At 42.6% G+C, this 22,503-nt stretch overlaps 1 protein-coding gene across 1 annotated transcript in view; it reads right to left on the bottom strand.

Moving 5' to 3' along the window:
* foxo6b (forkhead box O6 b) overlaps positions 1-22,149 on the bottom strand; it is a 47,791-nt gene extending 25,642 nt beyond the window's left edge. Inside the window, exon 1 of the mRNA XM_008300387.1 lies at positions 20,794-22,149. Coding sequence (XP_008298609.1) covers positions 20,794-21,291 — 498 coding nt within the window. The 5' untranslated portion in view covers positions 21,292-22,149. The remainder of the gene's footprint in view (positions 1-20,793) is intronic.
* Positions 22,150-22,503: the final 354 nt, after the last annotated feature.

Below are 22,503 nucleotides of genomic sequence, written 5' to 3'. Positions count from 1 at the left end.
CACACAGACACACACACACCACACAGACATGGTTTTATTGACTTATTCATGCATGGGTTTGTTTTGGGGGCAGAGCTCCTGTCTGCCAGTCTGACAGACACCCTATGAACCCTTGAGACTCGCCTCCCCATCTTTGTCTCCACACACACACACACACACACACACACACACACACACTACCATCCTCCCATCCCTCCCCCCTCCGACCCCTGACTCCCCCTCTAACCCGAGCATGGCACACAGCGTACTCGTGGAGCAGCCCGGGTTCACTCAGGTTCCTCCTGCATCGCTTCCCCTCCCCTCTGCTGTCGTTTCCCACCTCCTCTTCACTTTCTACTTTTCTTTTCTCTCTCTGCTGGGGAGAAGGGGAAGGTATGCCCACATTTCCCAGAACAAAGACAGCCCAATTAAGTCAGTTTGAGTTAAGGTCTGTGTGGCAGAGAAGGATCGGAAGCAAGGAAGCTGAAGAGAGAAAGCGACGGCGGAGGAGCGAGGAGAGGGGAAGAGAGAGACAGTCTAACGAACAGGGAGAAGAGGGGGTGAAAAAGAAGTAGAAGAAGAAAAAAAAAAAAAAAGAAGAGCGCGAGTCACTTTGTAGCGGAAGCGGGTCGACTTCGTTTTTAGCTCCTCAATGGGAGACTATGAAATATTAATAACTGCTCCAGCCATATACTTCAGAGGCCTATGGTAAAACTTAAAGTCTAATGAGACGCCGCTCATGAATTGCTAATGGGGATGCTGGAATGTGTGTTTTTTGTGTGTGTTTGAGTTTCTGCACATGTGTGTATGTGTGAGTGAAGGAAGGGGGGGTCAAGCTGGTAACTGAGGGGTGGAGTACAGCAGAGCTTTCAGTCTTTCAAAGAGTCGACGAGAAACTTCATTAGAGGCTTGAAGTTCCTCCTGCTGCACATGTAAGCGCCATCAGACTTCCTTGAACAGAGAAGTTGCTTCACTGTTCTCGACGGTCCGACCGCAGCTAACAAAGTTTGAAACTGTCCTGCTAATTGAAACAAAATGGAAATGAAGGCTGTTTTTTCTGTGGGTGGGTTTTTTGTGTTTGTCAATCTTTTGTAACAGCTCCATTCTTTTTTTTCTTTTTTAGAATTCTACGTATGTTTGAAGGACAAATTTTAGCTTCAACAATTCAAAGTTTCCGTCAGAAGTTTTGTCGTTTCTTACGCCCTCCAAGCTGCCCTTGTATAAGTGTTCATCATATGGTTGTCAAACTGAGAGACATTAAATTTATTAATTAATAAAGCTGCACCTTAAAGCAGCAGTTAAACACCCAAACATTTAATTTGCTGACTTGTAAGCCCTAAAGGCCTGTAATAACAAAGTGATTCAGTATTTTACAAGGAAAAAGCACAAACTAAAGCTAAAGCAGCTCTGTGGGGCTGCTTGGTGGCACATTGGGTCTCTGAGGTAACTTCTGCTCACAATGGGCAGATTTCTGCTGCAGGAACTGGTATGAACTTTAAAGGATACAGTCCTGTAACGGGCCTTTGTGCTGCAGGTTCGACATACATTAACTGTGAGTGCACCAACACAACGTCAAATAGTAGTTACTGGATGTGACTCCTGTTCTATGGAGCGTATAGTCAGTAGAAGTGTGGAGACTGATTTGTTTGCCTGTATGGTGAATGTTATGTTGTTGATGGCATCGTTAGAGAGGAGAAGACTGACGAGGACACCAAAGACGGCAGAAAAAAAGTCCTCCCCAAGTTTCATCATCAGTCTGGGACATGGACAGCAGGTTTTTAGGGTTGCTCAGAAGTACTTATCCTGGACTACGTACCTTTTAAATAAGATGCACTAATGAATGCTTAAGATCTACTATTGTGTGGTTCCTCAAATGGAGCCGGCTTATCAGATTCTAAAGTCCTTTTTCTCACATGTAAAATGTAAAACAGTGTAAACTGAGATTCACAAACAGGACGGGAACCACTTTTCTGTTGGAGGAAACACTGACACTCCCAGCCTTGCCGGTGTGTCCTTAGCCTAGCAAGTGTTATATCCTAGCATAGCCCTTTTTTGTCATTGAACCTGTTTTAGGAATCTTTAACCACAACTTAGAATTCGATGGATCAGTAATGAAGCACAATGATGCTCTAACCATTATGATCATCACAAGAACTCTGGTTGAATGTGTTGCATTTGGTAACCTTCTCAAATTGGTTGCTCTTCCTATTTGAGTAGCAGAAACAGGCTGGTTCAGGTACCTTCAGGTTAATGGTTAATGATACAGTTATTGTTAGAGGCCATTTGGAAACCGTCACTGACAACAACGTGTAAAACTCTCCAGCTGGTGTTGATGCTCCTCTAGAATGATGCCTGCTTTGTCTTTTCAAGTGCACAACATCTGCAGGTCATGTATTGAGTGTTTCTTAAGCTTTACAACCCCAGAAAAAAAAAAACACTATCGATTTATAACTGCTACTGGCTTATTATAAAGTGAGAAAGTCATGACCTTTTATTAATTAACTTAATGACGCCGAACTGCAGGACTGATGGTTTATTACCGTATATTAATTACTTCATAATGTTTTTAACTGAGGACTTTAATGGCTCGCTTGAAAGAGAGAAACTCACAAGCAATTAATTAATTACTGACCAGGTAGATTTTTCAAAACCTGGAAGTTACTGTTGTTGATGGTTTATAGCTGATCTACACAGTATGCGTCATTTCATTTTTAAAAAGCCAGGAGTGACTTATATGCTATAAGAAGGTGATTTATTTTAATAAATAGAAAAACTGTCTTCTGTCAGAACATGGAAGCTCATGTCCCACCACAGTCTGTTCTGTATTTGTCTGTAGCTACCTCGTATAGGTCTCCGGCGCAGATGTTTTATACAGCAGTGAAGTACTGAGTCTCCTGGTCGAACATGAGTTAGAGTCTCCCGGTTGAATCTGTGCCAAAGCCGGCAGGCCTCACAGAGCCTTGCATAACCCCCCGGCTGAGCGTAATGGCAGGACTGAGCCATCAGCTGGGGGACTGTGTGCCGTCTGCAGGCTGGGACTGAGGGGAACCCAGGGGTGTCGCCCTGCATCACAGTGTTGCTTACTGACCTCATTTCTTACCTCGCTGAAACTCCCCTGGCAAGGCGCTGATGTAGAGACGCTGAGCCGAGCACGTTTTGATTATTAAAAATCAAATATTAATAAGTCAGTGTCATTCAGTGTATGTTGGAATGATTGCAGAGGTGACCAATACCACACTGATTGTCTGGTAAAGTAATGTGGTTTGAATTGATTCAAATAAGCTATTTTGATCAGATTTCCATATGCATGACTGTTTATTATTAGTAAGGGCCAATTAGTAATTAGGAGCAAGAGTAGCAGGAGAATACCAAGTTAGAGCTGGAGCACACACTAATGAAAGAACAGAAAGATATTCGGTTATTATTTTATTGAGAAAGTAGGCTACATCCACACGCTGCAATGTGCTAAATACGTGAAGTCCCCACCATTTATTTCTGAGCACCACCAGAGTGTTTTCTGCCTCATCTGCAGTTAGTTAATCTGTGCACAAATACATTTATTGCTGGGAAAATCTCATATGGCAGCAGATTTTTTTTTTATTATTACTAAATGGTCAGATCAGTGCTGGCAGTCCTAACCAGTATGATTCCAACCAGAGTTTGGAAAGAGACAGTAAGGCCCACATTGGTGGAAATAGAGTCTAAAGTAGAAAAGATGCAACAACATGTTGTGAACTAGTTGTTTCTGTTCAGGGAAATTAAAAGGTTTCTGAATGTGAAAACACCTGGTGTCAGGTAAGCTTCGCTAAATGTGCAGAGAAAAAAAGGGGAGAAGAGACGAGAGGCTTCGGATCAGAATGATTCTTGCAGCCGTTTACTGCAAAACACGTGGAAACTATAAATGACAAATCACAACAAAACCTATTGAATGGAAACACTGGGGCTGTAACTACAACTACTGTTCTTCATTATCAGTTAATTAAGCCCTCCTTTTTGAGATTAATCGATAAATACTTTATTAAAATAGTAACACCTTCACTGACTGTATTTAGAATTCAGTAATATGTCAAATTGTTTACACCACAATATATTGTAGCTGTCATCAGATATTATTAATGCAATGTGCACACCAGTAAGAGCAGAAATGAATGAGACTACAGGAAAACACAGTTGTAATAATATAAAATATGAGGAGTTATATTTGAGGCAAAGTTTAAACTGTTTTGTAAACTCCCCAAATATTAGACATAAAGTTCACGTAGGTGTTCATAAAGGACTTCATGTTGCTTGTTTTGTTTGACAGTTTTTTTATCTGACGAGCTGATGAGCATTTTTTTGTTTGATGAATTAATTATGATCAATTGTAAAATTTTGCAGGGATTCGTTTTCAGTCAATCAGCGGATCCTTTAGGCACTAATACATGCACTTGGTGATATTCAAATTCATTGCAACTGCCTTTTCCTTGTGCCGAAAAGATTCCTGCAGACAGCACATCCTCCACACAAACTGTTGCGCTCAGACTGAAGCATTTATGAAGCTTATCATGTCAAACCTGCATCATTGTTAATGACTAATTAATTCCCATCAATATTTTGCATTACTTTTTTTTATTTTTTTTATCAAGTGTTCTGCCTCAAGCAAGCAAAAAAGTGTTTTACAACACTGCAAGAATCAGGCTGAAATGAGGTGCTCTCCATTCAGTCTGATTCAATACGTTGTCATTTGCATAAAAATGCATGGAAGGTAAGTGTGCTGCTCAATAAGCATGCTAGTATATGACGGAGGAGAGGGGCTCTCTGTGGATAACGTATACATTCTGTGTGGTCTATTTGTGTGTTTGTCATCTGCTCTACATATATGTCTGCTGACATGTGACTGAACAAATGGGTGTGATTAGTTAATGTAGATCTATCTATCTCACTGTGAGCGCTTATGCAAGTTGGCGTGCATGGTGCATGTGTGTCACACATGCATAGTAAATATGTAGCGTTGTGATGTGTAGGAGTTCATTACTCTCTCTCTCTGTGTGTGTGTGTGTGTGTGTGTGTGTGTGTGTGTGTGTGTGTGTGTGTGTGTGTGTGTGTGTGTGTGTGTTTGAAGGGGAGGAGGGGGTGCAGATTTCCGCATGAGTGGGGCTGTCAGTGGGCATCAGTCAGCCAGGCAGCGACAGGCGGAGCAGATCATTAGCAGAGACGGAGAGGGGAAAGGGAAAGAGAGGGAACAGGAGAATGGGGAAGGCGAGGGAGAGCGGGAGTGCAGGGACAGAGTGGAGGGAAGGCCTCGGTGTTGTGTCTTTAATATCCGTCTTGCGAGAATTACACAGACAGGCCTGTGTGCTGTTCAGTCACGCAACCGCACCGCTACGCCGCCATGCTGTCCTCCTACTGCCCTCCCATCAGCTTCACCGCTGTAGGCTTCAGCTCACATCACATCCGTCAGTATCTTAGTATGAAGCATTTAATTAAAATAATAATCAATAATGCTCAATTTATATGTCTAACAATTTGAGCCATTCTGAACCTATAAGAGTAACGTCACATTAAACCTGAAGTCATTAAAACTGCTGATACAATACCAGATCCTACTGATGATAGCAGGAATGCTAAAATAAAATCTAGACACAGATTACAATTTTTAAAAAACGCACTGTTGTGTCAAGCACATGTTCAGTCCATTAAATTGCATCACATAAATCAGCACTCAAACTACTGTTCACAATATAAGAATACGCCTTCTTTTAAAAAAATTATTTCAGCAGATAGTCCTGTGTGCTGCTGCACTTTTATAAAGACAGGGATGATTAAAAAAATAAAATAAAAGGAAAATGTGATTTTGATCTTTTTTTTATTAGAATAGATCAATAACCAAAGACTCTGACATGAACCCTACAGTGCAGCCTGATGGTGTGTTTTGCTCACATACAAACACTGTTTTGACTTCCTGAAACCGAACCAAGTTCTTCATCTAAAACACACCTTACCATAGTATCATCACATTATGATAGGGCTGGTTATTTATTTTTCAACATTGAATTTGAACAGTTTTGCATATTTTCTGCTACCAGGACAGTCCCATGGACTGAGGGAGGAGGGAGAATTTTCCTCTTAAACATACGGAAGAGGAAGTAAAAAGCAGAATTAAATGGAAAACCACAAGTACTAAAGAGCTATATGTCCTCACCATTAGCTGTAAGGTCTATAACATACTTTGTTAAGCACTACGTAATGACATATGTTGTAAACTGCCCTATACAAATAAAACTGATTGAATTGAATTGAAGCATAAGTAAATATAGTCACTGATGCTCAATATCAGTGACTATATTGTAAGACAACATACATCCCATCACAGGTGGACATCTGTTGGCCTTGAGCACAGCACATGATAAAAGCCTTTTACCACGACTCAGGTATGCTGATGTGACCTTATAGTGGCATAACCTTAAAATCACTGCCACTTAAAATGTGGGCCTCATTTCAACAAACAACCGGCCACAATGTGACTGCTTCTGAAAAACACCTGAAAAAAGGTGTAGGATGTGTAGTGTAGACGTATTTGAGCAGGTTCATTAGTGAACAACTACCAAGGTTATGAAGAGATGGGAAATGTGAGCTCACCTGTGTAAAATGTTAGATAAGAATCAACTATAATGAATCCTCCATACATCAGCAGAAATGGTACCAAATAACTTTCACTTCAGGCATGTGTTAAACACACCGAGCAACCTAAGAGCAACCTGCTGCCAGGCCTGACAGCACAGTCTGAGATGTTTCTATTCCACATCATGTTCACTAACTATCCGTCCTCTCCTGTACTCTGTACAGCGAGACCTTGTTTAATTCCGCCACTCTCCTCCACATCTCCACTGTTTTGCATTTTGCCCTTTCATCGTTCGCCGGCTGGGGCCATAACTCATCTTTTAGTGCTGCGTCTTGCGGTGACCACCTTCCACTCAACAACACCATTAAACAGCCAGATTAATGCTGCTATTAAATCCACACATCGACTTCGGTGGCACTCATCAAAGACAGTATATATGACTAGCGGTATCAAGGATTTGATGAAGTCAGACTTTCAGAGGGCTAATAAATCAGTTAGGAAGGCGCAATCTAACACTTCACAAGGTAGAGGCTGACAAAGGAGGAAACAGATCCTCCACAAATAAGACTTTGCAGAAAATAAACACAGTGGACACGTGTCCAGTTGTGCAAACATTAAAAACAACTTAATAAACCTCCACTAAGGACACGCTTTATTGGACGTACTCGGCTTTTCAGCCACAGTGACTTCACTGAGCGAGTTGTGTTAGATGAACCTGTCGTCTAGGAAATAACTTCTGCTGGGCCCTTATCATGATAATTTAGTAAAATACGACTTTATTCAGGAACATGTGATCACAGGGCTCCTGTAGCCACAACTGTTGGGTCCTACTTTGTTGACGGTTGGTCATTTTCTTTTGTGATTAAATAGATTTCCAAAAGCCACCCAGTAAATCTGGGCTTTTTATGGGCCGTGGTGGTCCAGCACCCCGAGCTTGTGTCCCCTTTAGAATATGGACCACGTAAAAAATAAAAACAAACATAAATAATATCTTAGGAGTTAATATTATACTTCACTGATGCAGATTCTCAAACAAATCTCAATTAATCAGATCTCAGAATAGCAGCTAATGTGCAGTGAACCTGAGCCTTCGGGGCCGTTGGGCTTCTTAGTTATTGAAAGCAATTCTTTCATTGCTGATACATGCGATTACTGAACTACTAATACTACATTTAGCCACGACTGCCTTGTTGAAATCAGATTTTGCTCATTCATTAATGGTATCTTGTTAACATCAGAGAAACTATAAAGTCATTCCCGTGGCCCTTTGAGACTTAAATGCTTATTAAAACCCAAAATATGAAAGTGCTGGACACTTCTCACAACACTCTTATGACTTGATGATCTTTTTATTTTGATGACGCCAACAAAGTTTTCCCGGAGGGTGACACTAAAGGAAAGGAAACAACAGGATTATTGAAATAAAAAATTCTTAGGGGGTTGAATGTGGTCTTCACTTTTTGGCATAAATTAATCCCAACCCTAAATGCAATGTCTTACATTTTTTTTAATAAATACGACACTTTCAGTCATTAGAATATTTTTTCTTTTTATTACGTCAGCTGATTACTTTTGTACAACACGAGTCTCAAACCTGTTTTAATCATAGTTCACTGTGATTGGCGATGCATGTGAAATCATAGGATGCTTTTCAGACAAAAACTGGGGTGAGATGCCACGAAAAAAAGCTAAAACAATGTTTGGTGGGGTAACATAAATGTGCTGTCGTTCTAATCTTCCTCGGCCCAGCGATATGTGGCTAACTGTACGTAGCCATAATACATTTTTAGCCAAATTGGCGAGTACCTGGTGCTATCTTGCTGTCATGTTGGATGCCCACTCTGATAAACACCTTCATCCTTAGGCCCTGATGCTACCAGAGTAAAATCCAGTGTTAGCGAGACAGATACAAGCCACGCGTTTACAAGTTGTTTTGCTAAATTAGATGCTGGCTATTAGCCAGTTAGCAGAGCCAACCCATCCCAGGGAACAAGACAGCATTTTGAAGGCTATGAAACACATCTTTTTCGGTCTAGTTAATCTAATTGGACACAAATCAACCTTATCAGAATATTCACTTAACAGAATTGACTTGCAGCCATCTTTTTATTTATCACTCCTTCGCTGTTAGCTTTACTTTTATCCATCATTTGTGCACAGCCAGTCCTCCGTGTGCCAGAGGTGGTTCATCTGTAGGTTCATTCACCTTTAGGAGAGTCATTTTTAAAGCATAGCAGTCATGAGGGAGGAAGGTCTGCTCTGTAGGAGAATAATAAATCAAGCCAAACATACATAGCGGTGACCAAACATACTGTGGACCTTATGCTAAGCTAGGTCATTGTTGGCCAAGGCTGAAATATTATCCTCATAAAATTTTGCAGCACATCTATTTTCTCTCTCGAAAGCAGAGCTACAGTAGTCAAAAGTACATCTAAATCAAATAAATTCCTCCATACGCAGCCTACTGTGGATTTGAGTGCAATTTCTGTGGCGGAGCGGGCTTTTAATCTACGGCCCACAGATTTGAATTTCTTTACGTGAGCTTGAAGTGATGGAAGCCACGGCAGAGAGGCAGAGGATGACAGGACAGAGTTTAGATTACAGGGGAGGAGGAAGACAGAGGAGGTGGTGGGGGGGTTGCAAAGGGAGAGACAGAAGAGTGGAGTTCATTCGAGGCGAGCTGTCGTCAGGCGCAGCGTCAGTCATCACATGGGCAGAATGCTAAACGCCCAGCTCTGAATCCTGACCTATTTTCATCAAACTGACACAGAAATCCACTGAGAGGCCGTCTTACGCTGCTAACCTCTGTCTGCCTCCTGGACCACCATCAGCAAGCCATCACACACACACACACACACACACACACACACACACACACACACTCTCATTGTGCGGTCTGTACATACCATAATGTAAATCTGCTTAGCCCTGATTTAAAGCAGTTTAATGATGTTTGATTAATAATCTCCAAAATGACGAGGTTGTAAATTATTCCTGCCCAGCTCCAGCTTGAAAGGCTTTTATTGTAATTTGTCCAAATATGTCGTTGGACTGATGAATATTCATTAGTGAAAATACTCTTCCCTGACCTGTCTTTGTGCTGACAATAGACAGTAGGCATGTTGTTCTTTTTCTGCATCCAGGCTTCACTTGACATTGTTAACAGACACCTTCCCCGGGTGTAGCAACTGCTTTAACAGACATTTTACAAAGACAATAGGCAAATAATTCTGTTAAAACACAGCAAATGATCCTGCTCTTAAGACACTAATGGCTTTAATTTTCAACAGGCTTTTATCAGCTATGATCAAAGTGCAATAACAGACATCTTTAATGAAAATGGATTCAATTGCCAGCAAATGAATGTGACTTGATTGATGCTGAACATCACCTCAACATGAGTGAACTGCACTGAGAACAATACGCATTAAGGGTGATTGATAGTACTGTAAAATGATGGAGTGTGGCTTTTTACTAATATGCTCTGTTGTTCTTTAACCACTAGAGCCATTAGTTTTCCTCAAAAAAAATATCAACCTTTTCAGCGTCTGTCACTGTACAAATGCATTTCTGAAATGACACCAGCGTCTAATACTTTAACCTCGACCTCATATCCCACATGTACAAGAGTGTATTAGGGATATTTTGTTTTTTTGCTTTTTACACAAAGTAGAGAAGAAGTAATGTTCCAATAAAATAAAATAAAAACTAAGATGTAACGTAAAAATTTACAACAAAAACTTAGATATTCTTTAAGAATATAAAATGTGAAAAATATAATTAAGCACTGTTACATGTAATTCTGCAATTTAATTTCATCTAGTTATCTTCCTACTGTTCAGACTAAAAATGTTTTTCATAGCTAGTGAGGAAATACACCTTGAATTTTTATGCAATGGACTGACTTTATAAAAGCAGCGTTTTCTCATGTTTCTCACAATATCACTACAAGTACGGTCATTTAAATTACATGATCTTAAATTAGCCTCTGTAGCCTAACTGCAGCAGCTGAGTGCAGTGTGGTCAGTGCAGCCACACCTGCTCCACCTCCAGGTTACACCAAACATCTAATAAATTTAGCTTCCGTAGTGAGTTGGTCTGAAGTTTTCAGCAGCACAGGCACAACTGAAAGATCATAGAAATACTAACAGAACAGTTAAATGTCTCTATGACCCTCTGAAGTTCCACCACTGCATGTTAGTTTAAAACTATCGTCCGGGTGCAGATGTAGGTTTGTTTACAGCTGCAGATTATTGACAGCCATAGGATGACCTGTGCATGTGTGTGTTTACCAGAGAAAGAAGAAGCAACCAGAGTGGACCAGTAATCACAGCCTCGCCTGTTGCATGCAGTGTTTCTGTAAGTTATTTACAGCTTATTTGGGGGTGTTCTCATAAATGTGTGACTTTAATCTAAGTGAATATATGCAGCCACAACCACATGTGTAATTTGTCTCTAACTTCTGGACCCACTTCACAGGAATGCAGAAATCTACTTGATTAGACTCAGTCCAAAATATTATTTGGTTTAAGGAAATATCAGGGTTTCAGTCACTGATCATTATAATAATTTTACTTTAACAACTTTATAAAAATAAATTAGATTGGTTTGAAAGAGGGGAAATCTCCTGCTTTGTCGACCCGTCCATCCACCCCGACCTTCTCCCTGAAACACACTGTGTGGCTTCGCAACTCCAGCACAAAACCTCACTTCCTACTTTGCTCACATCTTAATTTTCTAGAACCATGGGAAGGCACTGTCACAATAAATCCTGCTTCCTGCAAAAGCATGACGTTGGTCAGCATTATACCGTCTGAACATGAAACGTATGTTGGCTTTGCCACTGCAAGCATTTTAGTATTTAACTCACAGCATATCTGCAAAGTACAGCCTCACCTCCATTAGTTAGCAAGTCCAAATTCATGGACATTCAATAATTCTTTTGTCAAACAAGTTTCTGTTCTGAATGAAAGGGCAAAATGTTGGTACACAGTTTCAACAAAAGGTCTGAACCACTTAAGAATTTGTGATGCAGGTCAGAATATGGACGTCTCATTATAAGAAACAAAAGCAACAAGTTCTTATAAATGTTTTGCAGGAACTGCTTTCAGAGGAATCCTTTGGTGCCAGTGGTTCTTGGACAGGGATGTGGTCCAGTCAGAGCATATCAGACATTTTTCACTATGAAACAAAGCTCTAGTCCTGGCAGAGTGGGTGTGTGCCTCACCTCAGTGGGCATCAGAACTAGATTTTCTTCACCTCGTTCAAAGTCAGAGATCTGTGTCAGTGCTCCCTAAACACTAGGTCAAGGGCATCCACATTGCTTCACTTACTTCCCACGAACAAGTGTCGTAAATTTGTTCTGTATTAGTGAATTTAATCCTGACATCTGCTATAATCATTGTGGGTAGTCTCTGAACACTCATTTCTCTGTGACAGACCCGTCTTTTATTTAAATGCAACATACGTCTAACAGTACTTGTCAAACAGCAGCAGTTCTCCTGTTTTTACATGCCCTCCACACTTCAGCTCTTCAGAAAATTTGGGGTTGAAAAGCCGTGATCCAGGTCATTCAGCGCGGTGCTGAGAGCTTCACTCTCCAGCAGCATTAATCACAGGGCGGCTGTCCTCTGACTGATTACCTCCCATCAATCTTAGTTTGCTGAGCCCTCCAACAGGAGAAAGCCCTCATGAAGATCTGATTAAAAATGTAAGTGACTCATAATAGGAGCACATGCCTGTCCTCGGAGTCGATACTCTGTGATAGACAAAAGCTCTGAGTGGGACTTATCTACTCATCTCCAAACGTCCGCTCATGTGCTCATGTTAAGATCCAGGCCTGTGCTGGGCGACCTGCTGTGAAAAGGTGAGGTCTGGAAGAGAACCAGTGGAGGTGTGTGTGTGTGTGTGTGTGTGTGTGTGTGTGTGTGTGTGTGTGGTAGTCATTTGCAGCTGCAGACAGGAGGGGGAGTGACTTTGAGAGTGTCTGAGAGGCACATCCTGCCTGCAATTAAGGTGGAATCAGAGAGAGATCTGCGCTGCCTTGATAATGAGCCTCATCTGAATTATTAACTAGAGCTGTACCCCCCGGACCTGGACTCCCATCAGGCCCAGCTACACAACAACAAGAGCAGATGCACACACACACATACACACCAAATCTTCAGATCCATACAAACCTCTATCAGACCCATTTTAGCATGTGCAGGAACTCAAAAACTAATCCCATTTGCAGTAAAAATAAGGGCAACACAATTCTTGAAGTGATCCTCATAAGGCATTATAAGGCATCAAAAGCCCATTATAAACACACAGTGAGTGCATAATGATTTATTAAAATTGGTGCATAGTATAATGAGTATAATATGCAGAAAGTTGGAGGGTGAATACTTTATGAGGCAACTCTGTCATTAATCACATTAAAATTTAGTGCAATTTCAGATGCATGATTACATTATAACATTTTCTCTCTGATTCCAGAGGGATTCTAATCAGTTTGATGCTGCTGCTGTGAGTTGATGGACTGGGATTGTTAGGATGACTGACTGCACAGTAAGTCCCTGTGTAATGTTTTACTTCATGAAAGTGGGAAATCAAACATGATAAAAATGTGTTGTTGCTACACCTCAGTTTCTGAAGTTAACTGTTTAGAAATATAAAAATTCAGTGATTTACTACAACACACTCTTTGCTCGAATGTTCTCACTAAACCACCGCACAAGGTTTAGCTTCTCAATACTACATGTATGCTTCACACTTCAGTCACCATTTTTAAATGCAAACTGTAGCGTTTTGAACTAAACTGATCAGATAACTAAGCACTTGCTCTCACAGAAGACTGAGATAACTAGTAGGAACCAATGTCTGTAAGTGTTTCTGGATTCAACACTATAGAGGCTAAAATCTGAGGTAAAAGTCGGCGGTCGCTGACTTAAAAATGCAACTGCCTTAAATTGATGTGTAGTAATAAATCTAAATTCAACTTACTTTGGTTTTTGCTATAAAAAATGTGATTATTTGTCATGTCAGGAAATGAGTGGAAACCAATGGCTCCCCATCAGGCAGAACAAATACACAGAAAAAAATAATCAAACATTTAAAAATGATCAGAAAAATACCTGACATGTTGTGAGGGAGGTGATGCTTGTCAGTGGCTACCTGAGGCTAAGCATGATGAAATGGTTTGTGAGATACTTGTTTGTGATGTACAGTGGATGGGATTTGTTGAAAGTGAAATACAGCATGAAACAAGCCTCTGGTGTGGTCCTTTAGGTCCTTGTTTGCAATGCAACAACACTCAGTGCTGACCTGTTCCTGAGTCACCGTCTGACAGTGAGGACAGAGGACTAAATGTTTTTTGACTACTGCTCTGCTCATCGTCCGAGCCAGACACCAGAACATTTTGAAGCCCTGAGGTCTGGTAGACAACACGGAGAGAATGTGTGCTGGGCCGACATTTTACGACACACCACCAGGCACGATTCCCAAGATCCGCCTGCCTCGCTGACTGTTCTGTGTCTGGACTCGGTTTTCTCTCTGGAATTTCCGTCTGTAGAGTGTTTCTCAACGTTTTATTCCAGCTGATTTATTCCAAATGATTGAAGTGTGAGGGCTGAGGGCGAGAATATTATGTTCTATTCCAACCACTATGACTCATTTTAAGCAGTGAACACCCCGCCTCCACTGCCGGTGCATCCCTTGTTTACTTCCCAGCCCTTCTCCAGATTGAAGTGATATCTATTCAGATGCCTTTTGTAGCTCAGCACCAACTGACGAGGCAACTGATCCCTTCGGATCAAAATCTGTCCGTCTCTGCATGGCCTCCTTTCCATTCAGGTCCTCAACGACTCTTCCCAACTGTTTTCTCTCCATTCACGGAACTGATCAGATGAGTTTTACCATAGTCTCAGATTCAACAACCAACCCCTTTTGCCTTCCAAATTCCTCTTCCCATTCCCCGCCCCCAGTTAACCCAGCGCCAAGCCCGCCAACTCAAGAGCTGCCTCTCCTTCTGCTGCGCCTTTGTGATAATAACAATAACTGTGTAGCGGTGCAGAGGGCTTTCTGTTGAGCCAGCGCCAGGCCGGCTGGCACAGGGAACCCTCTAAGCCTGTTCCACCATCTCCAACCAATTCCCCTCTGTCTGGGCTGGCACTGGAGCATCACAGGCATTAAGACTGCTATCAATGTGCTCAGCAGCAGGGGCCACCGCCACCACTCGCGCACTCGCTCTATCTTTTCTCTTTCCGCCTCTCTCTTCCTCTCCCACTCAATTCGCAATCCAATTCAAAAAAGGTTTTATTGGCAGGACAAATAATACCTTGTTCTTTAAAATGTCTCTTTGCCTCCCCCCCGTCTCCCCGCTCTCTGTCTCTCTCTGTGTGCTGTGCACCTTATTTTCCTTCTCTATCTCCCACAAGTGGAATCTGAGCAGAACAAGGTGATGGCCATCAGCGTGGGCGGTAATACTTTACGTGAAGTGCATTGTGATGCATTACAAGCATATTAGGTGCATATTAGATGTAAAGATCCACTTTGCTCTCAGTAATCAGGGATATAGAAGGTAAACGAAAGTCATTTTGACTATTTTTAGGGCTGACATAAATCTTGTTTATATTGTAATCAGAACTGTGTTTCCCAGAACACACAGCAAAACTAACTTCATATTATCCAAAAGAGATTTACTTGTCTCTTTGTCGTACATCTGTGTGAAACAACCCATCAAAAATAAACTCCATCATCAACACCTGTAGTAACGTATTGAGCCTTGGAGTGTCTGTAGATCATCGTCTGTCTTACTGAAGGTTCACCTTGTGTTCTCTTTGTCAGTTTGGTCCTTATGGATGATTACTATTCAATTTATGTATACGTACTCATTAACTACTTTATGATCTACACATATATTCTAGGGCTGCAAGGTGGAGCAGTTGGATAGCACCGTCGCCTCGCAGCAAGGAGGTCGCCGGTTTGCATCCCAGTGAGGACACCCAGGATCTTTCTGCGTGGAGTCTCCATGTTCTCCCCGTGCAGCGTGGGTTCTCTCCGGGTTCTCCAGCTTCCTCCCACAGTCCAGAAACATGCTGAGGTTAATTGGTGATTGTAAATTGTCCGTAGGTGTGAATGTGAGTGTGCTTGGTTGTCTGTCTCTAAGTGTAGCCCTGTGATAGACTGGTTACCTGTCCAGGTGAACCTGCCTTCACCCTGAGTCAGCTGGGATAGGCTCCGCCCCCCCACGACCCTAATGAGGATTAAGCGGTGTATAGATGATGGATGGATGGATGGATGGACATATAATCTACAGTCCAATGAAATACAATACAAATACAGTGAAGTCTATTATGTTCATTTGTGAAACTGTCATTAGATTCTATCTGTTTAAGCACTGAGATCATGATTAGTGATGCTGTTGCACTGGAGTGTATTATATTATGAGCTGTGTCTTATACTCCAGCTTATGCATGAAAACAAAAAGGAACCAAAAAGTGAGGAAATAATTCTGTCAGTACGATGCAGTCCACACAGATCCACCTTCAGCTATGGCCTCCGTGATAAACATGTCACTGAATTTACACGTTTCTTCAAGTCAGGAGACTGAACATAACGAGCCTCCTGAGCTAGAATGAGCTGCTGTATTGAACTTCAATGAGACCTTACTTCCAATAGATTTATGGTTTGCCAATACCCAGCATGTCAATATGTTCAAACTCATTTTAGTTGATTAGCAAAAATGTAGTGCGCACATGTTTTTCCCACCTCATCATGGAGAACATCCATTTGAAACTGGTAACATATGATGATGCTGACTTTTATCCTGCTGGTCCACTGGAAGGTGCACTGAGCAAATAAGGAGGCTTTTTCCACCTACATGTAAATCATGCAATATTTATTCAGACAACACAGTCAAACAAAACGGCACACTTTTATCCTGACAGGAGTTATCAACCTGTCAGGTCTACTTTCTACATTATATAACCTTTATCGGCTGATACCGATGACGACCAGCTACCGTCGTGTATCCCTGCTACTGTTTTACACTGACTTCCAGCTGAGACCCCTGAATCCAGTCCTTATTGGACTGCACTGAACCTGTCTGGTGCAGTAAATTTAAGACCCAAACCTGAAAGCCCACTGCCACCCCTCCTTCCACGACCCGCCATTACCTCCCCGGACTAATAAAACACATGGCATTCATGAACTCAGATATTTGGCAGAGCTAGAGGAAGACAGATTCACACTCTTAATAAATGAATTTCAAGTTATTAAAGCCAGCAGACCTTTTTCACAGCAGACATTTTTAGTTTGTCGTAGCAGGAAAAGCACATGCACATTCAACAGGACTGCATTCCTTCTCGGTGAGCTAGTTTCATAATCAGTGTATTGTACAGCTCACTGTCAGATTTCACTGGGATGCTTGATGGAATTGTGCCATTGTTAACAATGGCTGCCGACTATGACAGCACTGTGAAGACAGTCCGTCCGCAAACCTTAAGTTTATACATCAATGTTCAAAAATCTCAAAATTCCACACTTTGCCAGGAGCCATCAGGTGTCGGTCAGGCTGGAGATCTCTTCTAAATATAGGTTTGCAGACTTTACTATTGAATAACTGAAATAATTGGAAAGAGAGATGGGGAATGATACTAGCCAGAGCAGGGGTGCTACAGTTCATGGTCGGACCTTTACCCCGAGTCCACCTGAGCATCCCGAGAAAACATCACATTTTGTCAACAGCCTGTGTGGAAGTACAGCTGCAGGCGCAACCTGATCCAAAACTCTGCAATAAGGGTGCATTCATGTGCAGTCACATAGCTGAACAAATACGACTCCCCTAAACTGAAGCAAATTCAATGAAAGCTCAAGAATCTGTACAGCTGACTCCAGCGGTAAACAGAGGACAGCAGAGAGAGCAACCTCTCATAAGTTCAACACCAACAACAAGACTTAATGCTTCATGAACTGATAATTGATCCTCACATGTTTTGCTGCTTGTTTTCCGTGTGTCATTATATCACAGTCTGATTACAACAGTCGTACACCCACAAAGAGTCTTTAACGTGCTGCTTCGTGAAGCCTTCAGGTAGAGTCAGAGAGCTCCTACCTGCCTGCCTGCTGCTGAATCTGTGTACAGTACAGCCTGCAGACAGGCCACAGCTCAGCACATCCATTCCCACGCAGAGCCACTTGTGAAATGAACACAACAGTGTGTGTGTGAAAGAGAACGCGAACCCCCCGCCTTCCATAACCACCACCAGCACCGTGACCACCTACAGAACTGAACTCACTCTGTGCGACCAAACACAGCCTCCCACCTCAGATGCAATAACAAACATGGTCAAAACACTTGACCACAATTACTGAACCACGGTCAGAGAAATCCATACATAGTCATCATGGCAACCCTGCTGCCACACACTTAAGCAACACTGCCTCTTTGTGTGCGTCTTTGTGTGTGTGTGTGTGTGTGTGTGTGTGTGTGTGTGTGTGTGTGTGTGTGTGTGTGTGTGTGTGTGTGTGTGTGTACACTATATGTGACCACAGTCAAAGAAATCCATACACTATCACTGGAGACAAGAAGAGTGTGAATGCGTCAAAAGAATCCAATCCGCCGCCGTAGCCTCCGCACTTAATGCTTAAACAAGTGACTGACACCTCAGCAGTGCGTGTTCAGTATATATCCACAGTTTCTATGTGTGTGTGTGGTTTTAAGGGGTTGCAGAAGCTGCTGGCCCAGATGAAGACAAAGAGCCCAGCGGCTGGACTGAGCAGCGGCTCTCAGACAGGATTACACAACAGCTCTTAAAGACTGCTTTTAATAGCAAGACTCTGACTGGATCTTATTTCCTTCCCACTCATCCCATCCATCCATCCATCCATGCATATACACCCACACCCCCCACCTCACACACCCATCAGTGCTGTTCAATATAACCAGAAACATACAAAACAGTGGGAGGGTGTATACATATTGTACGCAAATGTGTGTGTGTGTGTTTTTATGAGTGATTCTGTACCTCCGTGCTTCAAATCTCATTAAAGACACTGCCAACTATTACAGTCCAACATGTGCCTACATGTCTCTCCCTGCTCTCTCCTTTGATTCTTTTTTTTTTGTTGTTGTTGTTGTTGAACAGTGTTATTATGATCGAATCAAGTTGTTTTTCATCCCGGACTTGGAGCTCCTCTCCGCCAATCAGCTTCCATGCCACACCGGCCAATCAAAACCTCCACGCAAAGCTGCAAAGGGAGCCGGCCAGGCATCAAGCTGGGCATCCCTGGTCAGCGAAAAACAAGACCCGGGGACTTAAACCCCTGCTTTAAATCCAATTTTCAAGATTTGAAGATGGAGATTAATCTGCGTCTCAGTACTGTTCAGTTGGAAGCGGGCAGGAGTCGAAGCATTAAAGAAAGCTTGTGTGTGTAAGAGAGACAAAAAGAAGGGAGACAGTAGCACTTATCAAAAAATGCTGTAAGGATATGATAACATGACAAGAGAAACAGAAAGACGATTTCAGACCAGCACACTGTCACATACAGATGGTGTACAATGCCTGTAAATCCCACTGCGACTCGCGTTTCCTGTTCCTCTGTATGCTTCATACAGTAGCCCTCGGTCGTCTCAGTAAAGCAACGACACAGAGGAAAGAAACCGTTACTTCAAAAAGCATCAAAAATCATCTTAAAGGACAGTCTGCTGATTTTATGCAAGAAGTTCAGCTCACTTGTCACGAGGAGTTTTGCTTGTAAAAACAGATGTGTGTGTGTGTGTGTGTGTGTGTGTGTGTGACAGACTGAGGGATATTTACTGTGGCTTTGGAGGGAGTTTAAAAGTTTTTGTTTTTTTTTAATCTTGGCTTGGGTTTTGAAATTAATAATAGAAAAGTTGTAGTTTAAGAAGTGGAGGTGCAAAGCTGAGCATACATTCATGGGGCAGGGGGATGTTTTTGAGCTGCATTATGGGAGCTTTAGGATCCAGCATTCACCCTAAATTGAGAACACAAAAATCAGGATACCTCAACATCTATAGATTTGATTTTGACCTTTTTTGGGGGGAAACACGTCTGTTTTAACTCCCCAACTTTAAGGAACTAAAATATCTAACAGCTCTGAACCATCTTTAATATCTGTGTTCTGTTAAATAATCTATCATTCGTTTTAAAGGTCCTGATAGTACAGTGCCAGTAAATGTTTAACAATGCTATCAAATTTACCAAGACAGGAGTTTCTGACACTGCCTTCCACATTAACTGAATGTAGGGACCCTTGAAGCCTCTTCATAAAACTCTGTCCTGACACAAAAGACAATAAAGCAAAAAGCATTTCACTTTTGGAGCACAAAGTGCAGTTTTAAATTGCAGGGCTGATTTCCACACTATTCATCTTGTTTTAAAGTAGGTAAAAAAAAATTAAAAACACAGAACGCGGAAGCTAAACTATGTCAAACATAAAGAGCAGTGTGAGGGGAAGCTGCAGCAGAGGGTTTGAAAACAAAAGACTATTAATCCTAACACAGAATGGGTGGTAAACTTAAGTAGATTACAGCTACCAATCTATTAGATTAACCTCATATTAATTTGAATGTAAGGGATAATCTGTAGTTACATCTGTTTGCCGTGACACCCAATGTCATCATCTCTTGTTATTGTCCTTTTAAGCCCCTCGCCTTGTGCCATGCTTTCGCACAGCCCGTGCGTAATTCGGCGTGCGAGCACTGGATAGCAGGGGGCGGGGTGGCTCCAAACCGTTTGTCCCGAGCACCCAACTGGCGGCATGGGTGACGCTTAAGTTGAGGAGCCAAAAATCGGACCAGAGGCGCACTCTGTCTCCCGTGTGACCCGATATCACGGAGAAGCACAGGCTTGAAACCAGACACAGCGCGAATGCGTCACCGCGCGTCTATCCAAAAGGAACAGTGAAGAGGGGGAGTTTGGCTCCGTGTGGCTTCTCCTATATGCATAGGCTGCAATCCCTAAATACGATGAACCCAGTGAACCCTCATCCAGCCACGCTCACCGCCCCTTTCCACACACTGCGCTGTGGAGTGACATGGGGACACGCCACTGACATAAATTGCTGGAACCAGGGGTCAATTATGTGGCTTTCAAATATGCAGAAAAGGAGTTATGCTGCAGACAGAGACTGAAGCTAAATATAGGGAAGCTTCTCCACTAAAATCTTCACCATGTGGTGTCAGAAAATTCTTTCATGTGGCCTACCTTCCATCCGGCTGAACTGTTGCTGTCGCCTTTATCCTTGAAATAAGGAACAAAGCGAACCATCCAGTCATAGATCTGGGACAGGGTGAGCCTTTTCTCCGGGGCGCTCTCGATGGCACGGGTGATGAGATCTGCATACGACAGGTTTCCCCACGCGTTCCGCCGGGAGGACTTTGCTTTGCGCAGCTGGCCGGCCACGTCGAGCGCAGCCCCGGACATGCAGGCAGGAGCGGCCACTACCGGGGCCGGGGCGCCGGCTGGATGCTTGATCTCCGCCGGTGCGCCGCCTTTTCTGTCGGCCCGGCATGCGGGCACGTTGTACTGCTCCACTTTGACCGATGCCAGGGCCAGACCTCGGCTTGCCTCTTCTCCCCCGGGGAAATCTTCTGGACACGGCAGCGGCCAGGTGCACGACCGCGACCGACTGTGAGGCTCAAATTCCGAATCGATATCAACCTGATGCGCATCCATGCCGCTGTTCTCCATCATCATCAGCATGATGATCTCCCGCTGAATAGATGTCAAAACCGGGCAAGGTCACTACAACAAAAAGCCTCTCAATTTTGATGTCTGCCAGTGACTTAAAATGCCCAAAGTGGCCTCTTGTACAAAGAAAAAAGAATCGAATTGTATTGTTTCACACACAGAGATGAGCAACCAGTATGAAAAAGCCGGCAGCGCTGTGGGATATTATCATTCTCCTCAGTGCAACAATGTGGCATCACATCAGGACAGATGAAGGTGTATCCGAGGCATCAACAACAGTATCAGTCTCTCTTCCATGTTAATTGCACAACACCGGCTGTGTGGCTGCATGCAGTACCAAGTGACGGTCAAACATCCATTCTGAAAGCCAGACACACTTGGAGAATGTCTCTGTTCTCGCTCCGGCTGCAGCAACAGTTGATCCTTGTGACAGATGAGGTCCAGAGCAGGTTAAAAAGAACGCTCATCAAACTCCCGCGAATGAATGGACTTCAGTGTTTTCTCCAGGCTCTCGTCCCTTCTTTACCAGCGTCTTTCTGCAGATTGGTTGGTGACCGGCTTCAGCTCAAACTCACTGCGAGCGCAATTACTCCCTTAGAAATAGAAACAGGCTCTCATGAATCATTTATATGAAGCCGTGAATTTCCAGACGAGAAAAAAAGCCCCTCATGGATTTGATTTGGAGCATCCTCTGTCTCCTCTCCACGCTGCCAGACGCTTCACTTGCTGGAGTAGATATTTCTACCTTTGTCTTTAGCTTTCCGTGCACATGTCACATGGGTGCCGTCTCTCTGCCTATTGCTCTGCCTTTATACTACAAGCATGTGTGTCTCTGAAGGCTTCAAGCCACTTAACTGTAGCCTGGAATAAAGTGGAATAAGTGCTGCTTCCATATAATTGGACGCCGCCTGGATCAAGTCACTCCCTCCAGAACAGGTTTCCAGAGGGGGAGGAGGGTGTGTGTGCGTGTGTGTGTTATTCCCAACAATACTATTTCCAAAGGTATTTATTTACAGCAAACGAATTCAATTAAAGGCTCGTATTTTATAATTGTATTTTTTTTCACAAGTGACAATCACCAGAGTTTAATTCAATTTTTTGCCATTTAAGGATAAATGTTAACTTAATTTTTCTGCTTTGTTTTAGTTTTTTGTTTGTTTGTTTGTTTTAATCTAATTAGCAATAGACCTTACATCAAATCAATTAGCACAGAGAAACTTGTGA

This window comes from Stegastes partitus, unplaced genomic scaffold, assembly GCF_000690725.1.
Source record: "Stegastes partitus isolate 25-593 unplaced genomic scaffold, Stegastes_partitus-1.0.2 Scaffold1531, whole genome shotgun sequence".
NCBI classification, from domain to species: Eukaryota; Metazoa; Chordata; class Actinopteri; family Pomacentridae; genus Stegastes; species Stegastes partitus.
The sequence above is the reverse complement of the archived record's forward strand: the minus strand, read 5'-3'. Positions and strand labels throughout refer to the sequence as shown.